The 14372-nt window shown below is 39.2% G+C and overlaps 2 protein-coding genes across 5 annotated transcripts in view; both read right to left on the bottom strand.

Moving 5' to 3' along the window:
- Nucleotides 1–14372, bottom strand: part of LIPT1 (lipoyltransferase 1) — an 18326-nt gene extending 3954 nt beyond the window's left edge. The window contains exon 1 of one of the 3 annotated variants that reach the window (XM_079111341.1): nucleotides 14271–14372. The gene's annotated coding sequence lies outside the window, so the exon portion shown is untranslated. Of the gene's footprint in view, nucleotides 1–1702; nucleotides 1862–14270 lie in introns of those variants that run through there. The other 2 variants (XM_079111342.1, XM_079111340.1) reach the window with 2 other exon arrangements.
- LOC306644404 (uncharacterized protein C2orf15) lies at nucleotides 1970–14369 on the bottom strand. 2 transcript variants are annotated; one of them, XM_079111357.1, is made up of 3 exons: nucleotides 14271–14361; nucleotides 12514–12595; nucleotides 1970–7042 (listed from the first exon to the last, which is right to left on the bottom strand). In XM_079111357.1, exon 3 carries the CDS (start codon nucleotides 6964–6966, stop codon nucleotides 6691–6693), a length of 276 nt encoding a protein of 91 aa, XP_078967483.1. In that variant the 5' UTR covers nucleotides 6967–7042; nucleotides 12514–12595; nucleotides 14271–14361; the 3' UTR covers nucleotides 1970–6690. The 2 variants fall into 2 exon arrangements, with proteins under 2 accessions (XP_078967483.1, XP_078967482.1); XM_079111356.1 differs by lacking the exon at nucleotides 12514–12595 and having other exon boundaries at nucleotides 14271–14369.

Below are 14372 nucleotides of genomic sequence, written 5' to 3'. Positions count from 1 at the left end.
TAAGAACTTAAATTTTAATCCTGGCTCTGCTGCTTACTTACTGAATAACCCTAAAAGTAGTTTAATTTCTGGATGCTTCAACTGACTCAGACTTCAGAGAATGGTTGAGAGAATTAAATGTTGTTATACATAAACCATTCCTGTCTGGCCAATATGAACTATGTGGAAATGTTAACTGTTATAGTGTTCCTTCCTTTCCATGTCTGTTTTTCTGCTAATACAGTTTGAGCCATAAAACATGTATTCTCTCAAGTGTACAAGGACTCCTAACTAAGATGCAATAAAGTGGCATTTACCTTGAAAATTAACTATAATCCACAAAATATTGGCCAAAAACAGTATCTTGCTAGGGTTCCAGAACTGATCTGATTCATGTGTTGATCCAATGTATGGATCATGAATTGATCTAATTTATGTATTTAAAAATTTTTTTTTAGTTGTAGATGAACACCATCTTTATTTACTTATTTTTACGTGGAGCTGAGGATCGAACCCAGTGCCTTACCCATGCAAGGAAAGTGCTCTACCACCGAGCTACAGCCCCAGCTCTAATTTATGTTATTTTAATAATGCCCAAACTCTCCATCCATCAAGGCCTAAGTATATATCATGAATGAAACACAACCCAACAAAGGTATTAATTTGACACACTCTTCATCAACTTTATGAGTTACCACTTGGGATTTATCAGTAAGCCAAATAAAGGTGGTAAGGTCTGTAGGACAAAGAAAAAGTTGAGCTGGAAAGGGAAGATTGGAAATGTGTATGCAAGAATCATTAGGTTTCAGTTTTAAATAGGGTTGTTAGAGTACACCTCCTTAAAAAAAGATTAAGGTGTTAGGTTGAATGCCTATGTAACAAACTATTCTAGGCCTTAGTGAGGATGTAACATTATAACTGGGCCCTAAAGAGGATGACAAGACTCATACAGAGAAAAAGTAGAAAGTTATGTCCAAGAAAACCTGAATGTGAATTTGCTGATTTACAGAAAGAACCATAAACTATCCACCAGAGAGATTCCTCTAGGCCCGCCCAACTACTTGCTATAGGATTCCAGGTAACTTCGCTTGGTGAATACACATCAGAACAAAAAGACGGAGTTATATGATATGATTTCAATATCGGATGGGATAAGTCCTGAGGAAACCACCTCAATTCCTGCGTCCAGGAAGGATCTTACTCTTAAGCCAGGTTACTGTTTACTCCTAGGGGAGCTTTGGATTCAGCGGGACAGGTGTGCCTCTCTTTTGCTCTACGCTCTGTGGCAGACAGATTCAGACTAGACAGATCAGGACTAAATGACAGTCTTTCCTTAGTTATCAGGATATAGCTAAGATTATGAAGGACTAGTAAAATTTTTTAAAATTCACTTTGCGTATCTACTTTCACCCTGTAATTACCAGTTGTACAGTTTTTCCTCAGAAGACACTCTTACGTCCATGTTATGCGGGACACTTCGTTGTCACTGTGCACTACCGAACATGCTTTCCCACCACCAAACAGAAAACAGATTAAAAAAATAAAAATGGCACAATCCCAGCTAATCATAACCCCTTACCACGGCTACCACCTTGCCACCTGACACTCAGGGCAATCAGGTCGTCCTAAGCGCTGAGGGTGCACTGCAAACCCTTCAGCCCCAGCCGCAGAAGGCCCGAGGCGGCGCGCACGCAGAACCCGTCTCGGGATTCCTTTTCCTTACCCGCCGCCCGAAGAGCCCCGAGCGCCCAGCCGGGCCCGCCGCAGCCCGCCACCACGCGCGGCGTTCCGTCAGACCCGCTTCCGGCTTCACTCACCGGCTGCCTCGGGCGGCACCTCCCACTCCGGCGGAGCAGGGCCGGAGAAGAACGTGTCCGACCCGGAGCGCTCAGCGGCTGCGCACGCGAACAGGTTCCACCCCCTCAAGCCCCGCCCACGAACGGAGGCGGTGCCCCGCACCGCCCCCCAGGGTCAGAGGAGGCGTGGCCACTCCCGGAGCGCACCCGGCCTCCGCCTTGCCTGGGAGGTCGCGGGGCCGGGGTTCCGAAGGCTCCCTCCGGACGTGCCAACTAACGCAAAACCAAATCTGAGACAGAGTCGCGGGCCACGTTTGAATAAAAGTATCGAAAGTTATAAAGCTCCAGCTCAGATGGCAGTTCCCCGTGTGACAGCACAGAGATAACGGCCGCCCTGGGGCGAAGGTAGGAGAGGCAGGTGTGCCAGGTGGGCGGGGTATTTCGTAGGCTTGTTAGAGGGAGTCCCCAGAAACCCAAAGCACTCAGGTCACAGCGGCAGGAGTACCAGCAAGTACTCTTTACTGACTGCGTGGACTCAGTCTAGCTGGCAGGTACTCAAAAGGTGAAATTCAAATCAGTTTTGAAAAGACATTGCATTTAAAGGAATAAACTTTGGCATTTGCAACACAGAGATGGTAATAAGTTGGACTGAGTGGATCACTGGAGTGTCCTGTTGTTGGCAAGAAAGTCCTTGCGGCCAAGCCAGAGGGGAAATTCTCTCAACAGCCACGATAATAATTTGTTAGTTATTGCAGTGCGCTAAGCTGCCTGAAACATCGTGACCTAAAACAATGACTTATTATTTTAAGAATTATGTGGGCAAGCTGGTTTCACCTGGGTTTACCCTTGTGGCTCCATTCAGCAAGGGGTGGCTGAGCTGCGGGGCAGGGGTCCAAGATGGCCCTATTCACTCTGGCACTTGGTGCAGGCTACCTGTTGGAGCAGCTCAGTTCAGCACCTGGAGGCAGCACTTCAGAAAGTCAGCCCAGAGTTAAGGGATGGGATGACAGACCCCTGTGAAGAGCAGGCTGTGCCCTGCTCTGAGTTACTCCATGTTATGTAGGACAGTAGTGCCTAGCTCTTAGGTACTCTATTTTATAAAACAACAGTTTGCGCTGAGCTACTTCAATTTGAGTGTCAGTGCCAAGGCAGAATGATTTGGCAACTTGTCCAGGCAAAAAGATAATAATCAGATTTTGGACATACAGAACTTTTTGAAAAGAATAATCCCCAGTTACATAGCACAATCATAAGGCACAAACTGATAATCATGCTAATAAAAATGACCACCTGTGAATCTATTTAATCAAAAGTACATGAATGGATGGGTAATCAAATGCACATCAGAAAAACCAGGCCCATGAGCTTATCATACTCAGCAGATGTAACCCCCTAAGGCCCATAAAAGGAGGAGTATCCCAAGACTGAAAATGGCAGCCCTCTGACCCGGTCACTAATCATGAGTCTTGCCCACAATGTCACATCAATGAGCTTTGGACTCTGTGTCCAGGCTTCAGTTCAGTGTTTCTCCTGCCCATGGCAAGACAAGGCCCACTTCAAGCTGACACTGTAAGTGCCTGCCTTCTGGACTCTCGCCTCGACTCTGAGAATTGGTTCCTTAAACCCTGATCTCACCACCTACAATGACTCTTTGCCTTTGCATCTGATCTCTGCCTTTGCACTCACTGCAGCCTCTGAAAACCTGTGGCCACCTTAATGCTGTTAGCCTGTGACCTATGTGCGTCACTGTGTGAAATATGATGTGTGACTTGAGCACTACAGACATTAGTAATTAAGATTGGGATGGAATAAAAGAACTTGCAACTGCTCCATTCGTGACACCAAGTGTACCATGAGTATTTTCAGTGAATTCATCCCAATGAAAGTGATATAGCTTATGAATTTATTGCTATTCAATAAATTGGACTTTGTGGAAAGACACAAACATGTTCAGACTATGTTAATGGTATATCCCACTCATGACAACCCCAATTCTTGGTGAGAGAAGCCCAAAGAATTTGTGACCATCTCTTTCTATCTTCCACATAAACCAGTCCCTCCTTCAGTTAAAAGGGTACCTACCAAGACTTCTCTCTTGGAGTAAGCAGCATTCTGTGTTCACAGTTGGCGATGCTGATACCACAAAGGACTAGGGCTAAGTCTTATATTATGCATGTAGGAATGGATTCTTTTTCCGAGTTACAGTAGGAATTTTCCTAGTTATTGAAAGAAGGCCCATAATATTGTCACTCTCTATATTGCTTCACTCTAAATTTAATTTCTCTGAACTAGTTTATTTTCCTCTTCTTTTCCTTTGAGGTAGTTATAGAGAGTCCCATTCTCTCCTCCCTGAACTAAGATTTCTGTCCCTTGGCTTTGTTACCCCCCTTTCCTACTTCTTCAGCTTCTCCACTGGAAACTTTCCAATGATACTCTAACATGCTTCACAAATCCTCTAGGGACCTCATTTCCCCTCCACCTTTCAATGTGTCTACTCTGTTTCAGAGCAAAGCTTCTTGGAAGAGTCACTATATATCCAATATCTACTTCCTCACTTCATGTTCAACCTACTCCAGAATGGCTTCTGCCCCATTTATTCCAGCACAAGTGCTTTCGCTAAGACCACTGGTGACATTCATGTTGCTAGATCCAATGGACTTTTTGGTCCTCATCTTACCTTTCTGTTGACTGGCTCCACCTGGAGGACTCCTGTGGGCAACCTTTATATTATCAACTTGGTTTTCCTTCAGTCTCACTATCAGCCCCTCAGTGCCTTTTGACCCTGCTCTGATCAGTCCCCAAATGTTGGAGCTCCTCACATCTTCATCTTCCCACTAGCTGTTCTCCTTAAGCAATCACATTCATTCCCATGACTTTAAATACCATTGTTGTGTGCAACTTCAAATTTTTAATTTTTATTTCCATACATATATCTACCTTGGAAACCGGGTGTGTCCAAAAACAATGCTCCTGAGCTCACTGTTCCCCCAGGAAACCTCAATGCATCTTGCCTCTCTCTTTTTTACAAAAACTAGAAATCTTCTTCCCATTTGCAAATCATCACTACATTCTGCTGAACTTTAACCAGACCGTATCCTCTTCTCTCCAATGGGATACCACTGTCATCATCCACTGGACAATCACATAACTGCAGAAATTATAATATAAATGTCTTATCTCAGAGAAGTCTTCCTAGTTCCCAGAAGTAAAATCGAGTTTATGTGTTACTCCTCCTGTTACATCTCTCTGAAGGCTTTAGTTTTCTTCGTGGCACATGGCCTATCTTATGTGATTTCTGTATAATGTTCTGGATATCCTGGTAGAGAGACAGCACTATGAAGACAGTGGCTATTTCATCCACTGCCATATCTCCAGCACCAAGTCAGTGCCAGGTGAACAATGGATTTTTTTTTTCTTTTCCAAAGAATTATGTTTTGTAAGTGATAAAAAGCATTGTTTTACTTATTTATATATCATTCGACAATTTTTGCTTCTTTTTTACTCTAGGTTCAATATTCCCTACAAATACATTAGCAGTTGTCTGGTATTTTTACCCCCAGAGAAGTTACCTTTTCCTTTTTCTTTTTAATGAATACTGAGGAGATTATGCAGTTGGGCATTACTATAGTATTAAATACTATAGTACAGGAACATGTTCCAACTGTGTGTGTGTGTGTGTGTGTGTGTGTGTGTGTGTGTGTGTGTGTTAATTACTGGGGATGGAACCGAGGACTTTGCAAGCACTCTACCATTGAGCTATACCCCCGGCTATGTTCAAAACATATATAAAATAGTCTAGGGGTGTAGCTCAATGGTATAGCATGTGCTTAGTTTTTGTGAGACTCGGGGTTCAAGTCCCAGCACCAAAAAACAAACAACATTCATAATATAAATACAGGTCACTATAGGTATGGATACAAAATGGTTCTAATTTCATCTAACATTACTTGGGACAACACTGCTGTTTCAAACTGCCACATATTTCAATAACTGATATGTAAAATAAGATTTGAATGCTAAGTTGTTTTCTTATACAAAATATTGGTGTTATAACATGTTAGCATCTGCAAGATACACTATGATATTTGGAAAGAACTATTTTCCAACTTTAAAATAAATTCCACATGGAGGAAAGTTTTAAAAGGAAAATTTTAAATGTGAAATGCTTCTAAAGCTATATAATTTATTGGTTGGTTGTAGATCAATTGGTTGGTTGTAGGAATCTTTTACAGAACAGAAATGCAAAGTAACCTAAAGCCAAAATTCCAAATTGAAAATGCAACATACAAAATGGTGCAACAGAAATAGCATAAAATACTGGTGTGGAATTACTTGGGTGTTTCGCCCTCAACAATTGTTAAAGAAAGTCATTAAAAACATAGCAAAAAGTTTTGTTGCAATTCAAACAGTTACTAAAATATTCTGGTTTTTAACAAGGATAGAATATAATCCCTGAGAAATCTGCCTTGAATTTTGGAAGGATTTTTTTTCCCCTAAAGGAACTGCAAATTGCTTTATATATTCCCTACAAATACATTTAGCATGTCTGTTATAAAATATTTTTCTCCCCAAAGAAGATGCCTTTTCCTCTTTTTCAAAAATGAATATTGAGATTTTGCAGTTGAGCATTACAGATGGTCATTAAATATTACAGTGCAAGAACATGTTCAAACTGTGTGTGTGAGTGTGTGTGTGCGTGTATGTGTGTATTAGTTACTGGGGATGGAACCCAGGACCTTGCACAGTTTTTGTACCATCAAAAAATATAGTTTAAGATGATTCATAAATAATAAAATATAAAACAACAGTCTTCATTCATTTTGTTAGATTTTCCCAATAAGCGTCAGCTCTCATTCAATACCTCCACTAAATCAAAGTCAGTTTTTGGATTTTTTGGCAATATGTGTAAGATACTTCATTCCACATCTGTAATTTCTAGTCCATCACTTTCTTTAACATATACCACTGAACCCAAGGCTTTCTCTGAAAGAGATCCTGGGCCAAGTCCTTCAATTCTTGAAAAGTTTTCTTGGTTTGTGTCTTCTAACCTTATTTTCTTGGTGTTTTGAAATAACCGAGTCACTGGTTCCAACCTGCTTTTTTCAGTGCCTTGCATTAAGTGTCTGTCCACTTTTGAATCCATTCGCATAGCAGATACCTGAGTAGCAGATTTACTAAGTGAAAATCCCATTGGGACAGCTGAACAAATATCAAGATTGTTTGAAGATACCTTTTTAAGTAATGGAAACGTTTCTTCAATTTAATTACTGAAAAAAAAATGTAAGTAACAATAGTGAATACAATAGGAATTTCAACAACTTCATGGCAATGATTGGATGAAATATCATGGTAATGCTATAAATATAAAGTAAAATTGCCTTTTGCCTTTCAGTATTTACATTTTCTTTTTGGGAGTGTTTGTAGGTCTATAAAGTCCCTTGAAAGTCTTTTTAAAAAGGAATTTGCCTGATGTTATGTTTATCACCTTTCAGTAAATAATAGAGCTTCTCTTAGTCTTGTCTATCATTCTTTCGAGCAACAACTTTTAATTCATTATTAAAGCATTAAAGAAATAATCACCAAAGGCCAAGCACTCTGCTAGGTGTTCTGCAAAAAAAGTAAAAATGTCTGTTATGGTTTAGATTTGAAGTATCCACCAAAGTGTCATGGTGACACCAAAGTGCATGGTCCCTAACACAGCAAGGTCCAGATGTTGGGCTTTTAGGCATAAGGACTCTGACCTCATTAGTGGATTAATCCGTTGATGGCCAAATGGATCACTGGGGGTGGGACCTAGTTGGAGGAAGGTCATTTGGGGCATACCCTACCTCCTCCTGGCCCCTTTCCCCTTCTTTCTCTCTCTCTGCTTACTGACTGCCATGTGCTGAGCAGCTTTCCTCCATCAGGCTTTTCTACCATGTTGTTCTGCTCCACCTCAGGTCCAGAGCCATGAAGTCTGCCTACCATGGACTGAATCCTCAGAAACCATGAGCCAAAATAAATATTTATTCCTCAAATTTGTTATTCTTAGATATTTTGGTCACAGTACAAAAAGCTGACTAACACAATGTCTAATAATGATATGGCACTTGTTAAGAATGCCTAATCTGTTAAGAGATGAGCTCCCAACCTGGAGGGAGGACTTGGAGAGGCTCCCAAAGGAGGGGAGCCTAGGTCAGAGTCAGGCCTTGAAAGATGGGCAGGAACTTGCTGGGCAGAGTTGACCAGGATGGCAGAGAGGACAAGTTTCCTGGCACAGTGAAGATCTGAAGAAGTACAGTGCTTACTGGAGAACAGTGACCTACCAAAGATGCTCAAGCAGCCCCCTGAGATCTGGAGCAGACTCCGTGGCTATGAGTGAAAGTACACATCCATTTTCTAGAATGTATTATTTCTTCAATATTTAGTTGCTGTATTATCTGTTGATAGTTTACAATTCCATATCAATTCCTACTCATTTTCAACTTTAATCTTCTAAGAAATCTCTTGCATCCCTGTCAATCTATATTTGTGATTGAGTATCAGTGTTTATAACAGAACAGAGTCCTGGGCTTGCTATAGTATTGTAAATAAATCAGTTACTCAAATGTAGTTACTATAACAATTATATAAGTAGTACAGATTTGGCATGCTGGGAATCAAATGCAATTGAACTACATTTTAAAAAGATCTCTGATGAAGTTCTAAAATGTAGATATACCTGTTTCTTATATTTGGAACTTGAAGATAAATTTTACTTCCTCATCAAAGAAATACCTAACACTACTTTCAAGTTAATAAAATTAAGTTTATTCTATTATTGTTTCCTCTCTAATTAAGGAGGAAACACTTCTGTCAAAAATGAATAACTTAAGGCTGGGAGTGTAGCTAAGTGGTAGAGCATTTGCCTGCATATATGAGGCCCTGGGTTTTTCTCAGCACAACAAAAAGAAAAAGAGAAAAAAGTGTAACTTGAATCTAATCATAACAAAAATCAGATTGAGAGACAAAGTTGAAAGACATTCTACACAACAAAATCATTTGTGTTAAAAAATGTCAAAGTCATGAAAGAGAGGCTGACAAATTGTTTAGATTAAAGGAAGTCAAAGATACATGATTTCCAAATGTAATGAGTAATTTTGAATGTATTGGGGACTATAGTATAAAGACCATTACTTGGATAATTATAAAATTTGGATATGGATGGCCTATTAGATAATAATATTATATCAATATTAAGTACCATGAAGGTTATAATTGTATTGTGGTTATATAAATGAATGTTCTTATTCTTAGGAATTACATGCAGAAATAAAGTTGAAGGATCATATCTACAACTGGCTCTCAAATTGTTTAGCAGTAGGTGAGTACAGAGAGAAAGGAAAATATGCAAAATTTTCACTGTTGAATCTAGGAGGTAAAGGATAAAAAATTGTGAAGCTTATTATTCTTGTTACAATTCTGTGGATGAAAAACATTTTCAAAATACAAAATTGAAAAAAAACTCACAAAACACTAATAAAACCTTATAAAACAACATATTACATTTGAAATAAATCTAAAATAATGGTAACTTATATAATTATCAATTTGCACATTAAGCTTACTCTAATAGAGGGATTATGGAGGAACCAAATAATAGGATAGATTTGTCCCTGTGAGTTTCAATTTATCTTCCCCAGAGTCCTGAGGACATGAAGAACAAGTGCTGGGGGCTTCTTTGGCCCAGCATTCAGGTTTCTGTTCAGGAAGAAATCTTGAATGTATATGGAAGAATAGAGATCCATGAAGACTCAATCAACTTAGACAAAAAGAGCAAAGAGGGTTGCCTTACCAGATTATTAAGGTATGTTACAAAATTGAAGTAAAAAGAGCAATCTCATACAGGTGCAAAAACAAATAAACAAAAGAACACAACAGAGCTGCAACTTGGACCTACATATGATAATGAACCTCACATGTGCTACAGGAGACACTATAAAGCAACTAAGGTCGAGCACACTAAGTTTGGTATGTTGGCACTGTGAACACTGGCTTCCCATGTGGACCATGAAGCAATCACATAGTATCCTGTGAAAGTAAAGCAGGATCCCTATCTTGTATATAAAAGTGAAGTTCGAATGTAGAAAAGACCTGAATGTGAATGGTAGAACTAAAAATGCAACAGAAGAAAAGGTAGAACAATCTGTCATCTTGGGGTGGGGAAAGACTTCTTTCTTTCAATATTTTGGAGAAGGATTTCTTGAACAAGACTTAAAAATCTCAAACAATAAGGGGGAAATAGATTTGATTACTCATAATTAAGAGTTTCCAATCAGTGAAAAAAATACATAAAAGGGAAAAAAGATTAAAAGGAGATATTTGCTATCTAAAGATGACAGGGATAATAGCTGGAATATCTGAAAGTACTACAAATCAACAAGAATAAAGAAAACCCAAGAGAAAAATGGGCAAAGGCTATAAAGACATAATTCACAGATTGAGGAATCCCAAATGTGTTATGAATACATAAGAAAGAATCAAACTTAGTAGGAATCAGAAATTCAAGTTTACTACCATTATGGTAGTAAAGACTAGAAAAGTGGATAGTATTGAATATTAAGGAGAATGTGGGATGACAGGAAACCTTGGGCCTTGCTGGTGGAGTCATTTTTAACTCTTCTTTATCTTATATTCCATGTCCAATCTGTCAATGGATCTTGTTTCTACTTACACCATGGTCTATCCTTCCCCACTGTGTAGTTTTCTAACAGTATCTGGTTTTGCCTTTTGAAACAAGCCAGATCACATCAATCTCCACTCAGCATACTCTAGTTGTTTCCCATCTCAGACAAAAAGCCAAATTCTCTATGTATCTAGTCCCTGGCTAAGGTAGGCAGAGCAATGGCCCCCAAACACCAACTGACCCAGAGGTGGGAAGATAACACCGGGTTAGTTGTGTGGTATCAATGTAATCACAGGAGTCTTTTTTTTTTTTTTTTTCTTTTTTGCAGTGCTGGGGTTTGAACCCAGGGCCTTGTGCTTGCAAGGCAAGCACTCTACCAACTGAGCTATGTCCCCAGCCCATACAGGAGTCTTTATAAGTGAATAAGGAAGGGAGGAATGTGGGTGTTGGAGTGATGTAATGTGAGAAGGACTTGTTGACTTTGAAGATAGACAAGGACCACAGCGAGGGAATCATGAGCAGCCTGCAGAAGTTGAAAAGTCAAGAATATAGCTTCTTCCTTCCCTAGAGCCTCCAGAAGGAACATGGCCCTGCTGACATCTTAATTTTAGCCCAGTAAGACCCAAGTTGGATTTCTAACCTTCAGAACCATGTAATAATACATTTGTATTGCTTAAAGCACCAAGTCTGTGGCAAATTGTAGCAACAGAAAACTAACATACTAGTTAACACTCTCCTCTAGCCCTCTCCTCTCCTGCCCTAGCCCTATGAGATCACTGATGTTCTTTAAGCATGTGCTATGGCAAACCCTCATCTGCTTCTGGTCTTGCACTTATAATTCCCTCAGCTAGTAGCAGCTGTTGAATTGCAAATTACTTCTGTTGGGGATAACTAGTGACATGGAGCCTCAAACTGTGGAGAGCTGGTTAGCTTCTGCTTCCAGTCATAGTGGAGCAACGAGAACCAGACTTATCCTCACGCTTTAACCATTTAAAAATAGAGACAAAACACAAAATAGTGGTGTTTAGATTTTGGGCAATAGGCCATGCAAGAGAGTGATCACTAAGAGAAAGAAAATAGATAAGGTGAGTCCTCTAGGGCAAATTAGTTGGAATTTCCAGGCTGTAGCACAAGAGAAGGGAACCCAAAGAGAGTGCGGTGGTCATTTTAATGAACTGAGAAGACAGAGTTTAGAGTTTGGAGAGGCCGAGTGGTTAGAATTTGTAGCGAGGCAAGAGATACAGAATGGAAAAGAACTGTAGAGATCTGAAGAGGATTCACCTCAATTCTTCAGCTGAGTGCTGATTAGTTCATGTAGGGAAGGAAACATGTGAGGCCTGGGCAAGAGCTACCTAAAAAGAAAAGGCAGAATAATCCAGAGCTTCCACAGGACCAGGAATGATTTATGTTGCCACCAGAATGGAAAGACCTCCTAATATATGAGGTATTAGGTAGAATATTCGGAAAGGTATTGGCTCAGTATGGGGCCCAAATGACCCTAGACGAAAGATTATATAGAATAAAAGCAAATCATAAAAGCTAACAACTGTACAGCACTATCCAACAGAACTTTCTGTAGGGATGGAAATATTCTATATCTATATTGTTCTATATGGTAGCCACTAGCTCCATGCGGCTTTCAGTATGTGAAATGTGGATACTATAACTGAGGAACTAAAATTTAATTTTATTAACACAGATTCAAATAGTCACATGTAGACAGTGGCACTGTTTGGATGGTACAGGTTTTTTTTGTTTTGTTTTGGTTTGGTTTGAGTACCCGGAATTGACACAGGGTGCTTAACCATTAAGCCATATCCCCAGCCCTTTTCATTTTTTATTTTGAGAAAGGGTTTTGCTAGTTGCTTAGAGTCTTGCTAAACTGCTGAGGCTGGCTTTGAACTTTTGATCCTTCTGCTCCAGCTTCCCAAGCCTCTCGGATTAAAGGTGTGTGTCACTATGCCCGGCTTGGATGGTGCAGTTCAAAGGATCAAACTATTTCCAAGTAACCTTATTAATCTTAGAAGAAAGTGAAACATATTTAAAGAACACACACACACACACACACACACACACACACTCACACACACATACTCTTTGGCATCCAAAAATGTAATATCTGTAATGTTTGACAATCAAACCTTAGCAGGCATGAAAACAAGCAGAAATATAAAACCTGTAACCAGAAGGAAAATATAAACAAATTTAGAAATGACACATACAATATAATTAGTATACAAGTACCTTAAAACAACTATTTTAAATATAGTCCATATTTTCAAGAAGGTAAACCATGAGCATGATACAGTGTGAAATGAAAGATTTTTCTAAAAAATAAACCTTCCAAAGATGAAAAACATAATTTCCAACATGAAACATAGTATGTGGATAGGGTTAAAACTACCAAAGGAAGAACAGCAAACCTCAAGATGCAGCAAGAGAGGGCTGGGAGGTAGCTCAGTGGTAGAGCACTAGCCTAACTCCTGTAAGGCCCCAGCACCATTTAAAAAATAATCAGGGCTGGGGTTGTGGCTCAGTGGTACATCACTCGCCTAGCATGCATGAAGCATGCTAGTTCAGTTCTCAGCACCACACAAAAAAAATAAAATAAAGACATTGTGTCCATCTATAGCTAAAAATATTTTTTTAAAAAAACGATCAGACCTTTAGTAAACTGTGAGACAACATCAAGTAGCTTAACAGGTGTATCTGAATTCTCAGGTTTTTTTTGAGGGGACCAATAAAAAAGGCAAAGCAGAGGTTTTTGTGGTAAAGCTTTTGAAATGATGGAGGAATCAAAGGTTTAGAAAATCCTGACCTTAGAGCATTAAAGAAGTTATGTGCCAGAGGGTAAGCAGGGGTACTATACAAGGCTTAGTTGGTGTAGGGTGGAGCCCTCAGTACTTCTTGGGTTTCCATAGAAGGAAATTTTCACTTTTTTAGGCTAGGGGAATAAGTCAATAGTCTGTGACAGGTAAAAAAATGAAACTCTCAATGCCTTCTTTTAGCCTTCAAAATATGTTCCCCCTACATTCTTTCCCAAGAATCTATGGTAACATCTAGGTAGCATATACAAATGCCTAAAATTTTATTCTTAAAGGAAGTGCTTTCCCATTTCCTATATTAATAATCCTCCTCCCTCTAAAGTTTTCAACTGCAAATGATAGGTTTTGGTTTTGTTTTGGTGCTACGGACTCCCCACATAGCAAGCACATGCTTTCACTAAACCACACGCCCAGCTCAACTGATATTTTTAAGCTAGTACATTCTTACTCATTTTTTTTAAATGCTAAATGAGTCTGTTTTTTTAAAAAAAATTTAGTTGTAAATGGACACAATACCTTTATTTTATTTATTTATTTTTATGTGGTGCTGAGGATCCAACTCAGTGCTTCACACTTGCTAGGCAAGTGCTCTACCACTGAGTTACAGCCCCAGCCCGAAATGAAACTGTTGTATTCAAAGTAATCTTAGTATCTAAAGAGGATACCAGATTATTCATCATGTACCCTAAATTTTTAGGATCATCTTTGAAGGCCCATGCTCCTTCATTACTTATTTGATCAATTAGGCATAATATTTTAGAGGAAATGTGCTCCCTGGGTCTTCCTGTCTCTTCATCTAAAATAACAGGAACACTGAATTCGCTAGTATCTATTTATAAAGTATATGATACCTAAAAATAAATGTTACAAAATATGACAAAAATGTAATGACATAAATGCCTTATGAAAAAAATCCAGAGATTGGAAAAACAAGGCACTTTAAATACTTTTCTGAAGAAATTTGTTCCATTGTAAAAGCTGTTTACCTCTGCCAATAATATTTGGTGAAAAAAAATGGGCACTTACCTAGGAATAGGAATTGTTAGTTTCCTCAAACATGAACTTATTTTTGAAAGGCACAGGCTTATACCACATCAAGATGACAGGAGGACTGCTGTAAAAACCTAT

The sequence above is a fragment of the Sciurus vulgaris genome, assembly GCF_902686455.1.
Source record: "Sciurus vulgaris genome assembly, chromosome: 14".
Classification (NCBI taxonomy): Eukaryota; Metazoa; Chordata; class Mammalia; order Rodentia; family Sciuridae; genus Sciurus; species Sciurus vulgaris.
Note: the sequence above shows the minus strand (reverse complement) of the source record. Positions and strands in the feature narration are given on the sequence as shown.

Coding starts and splice junctions, on each gene's coding strand:
- LOC306644404 (XM_079111356.1), bottom strand. CDS start 6,966: ATGGGATTTTCACTTAGTAAATCTGCTACTCAGGTATCTGCTATGCGA.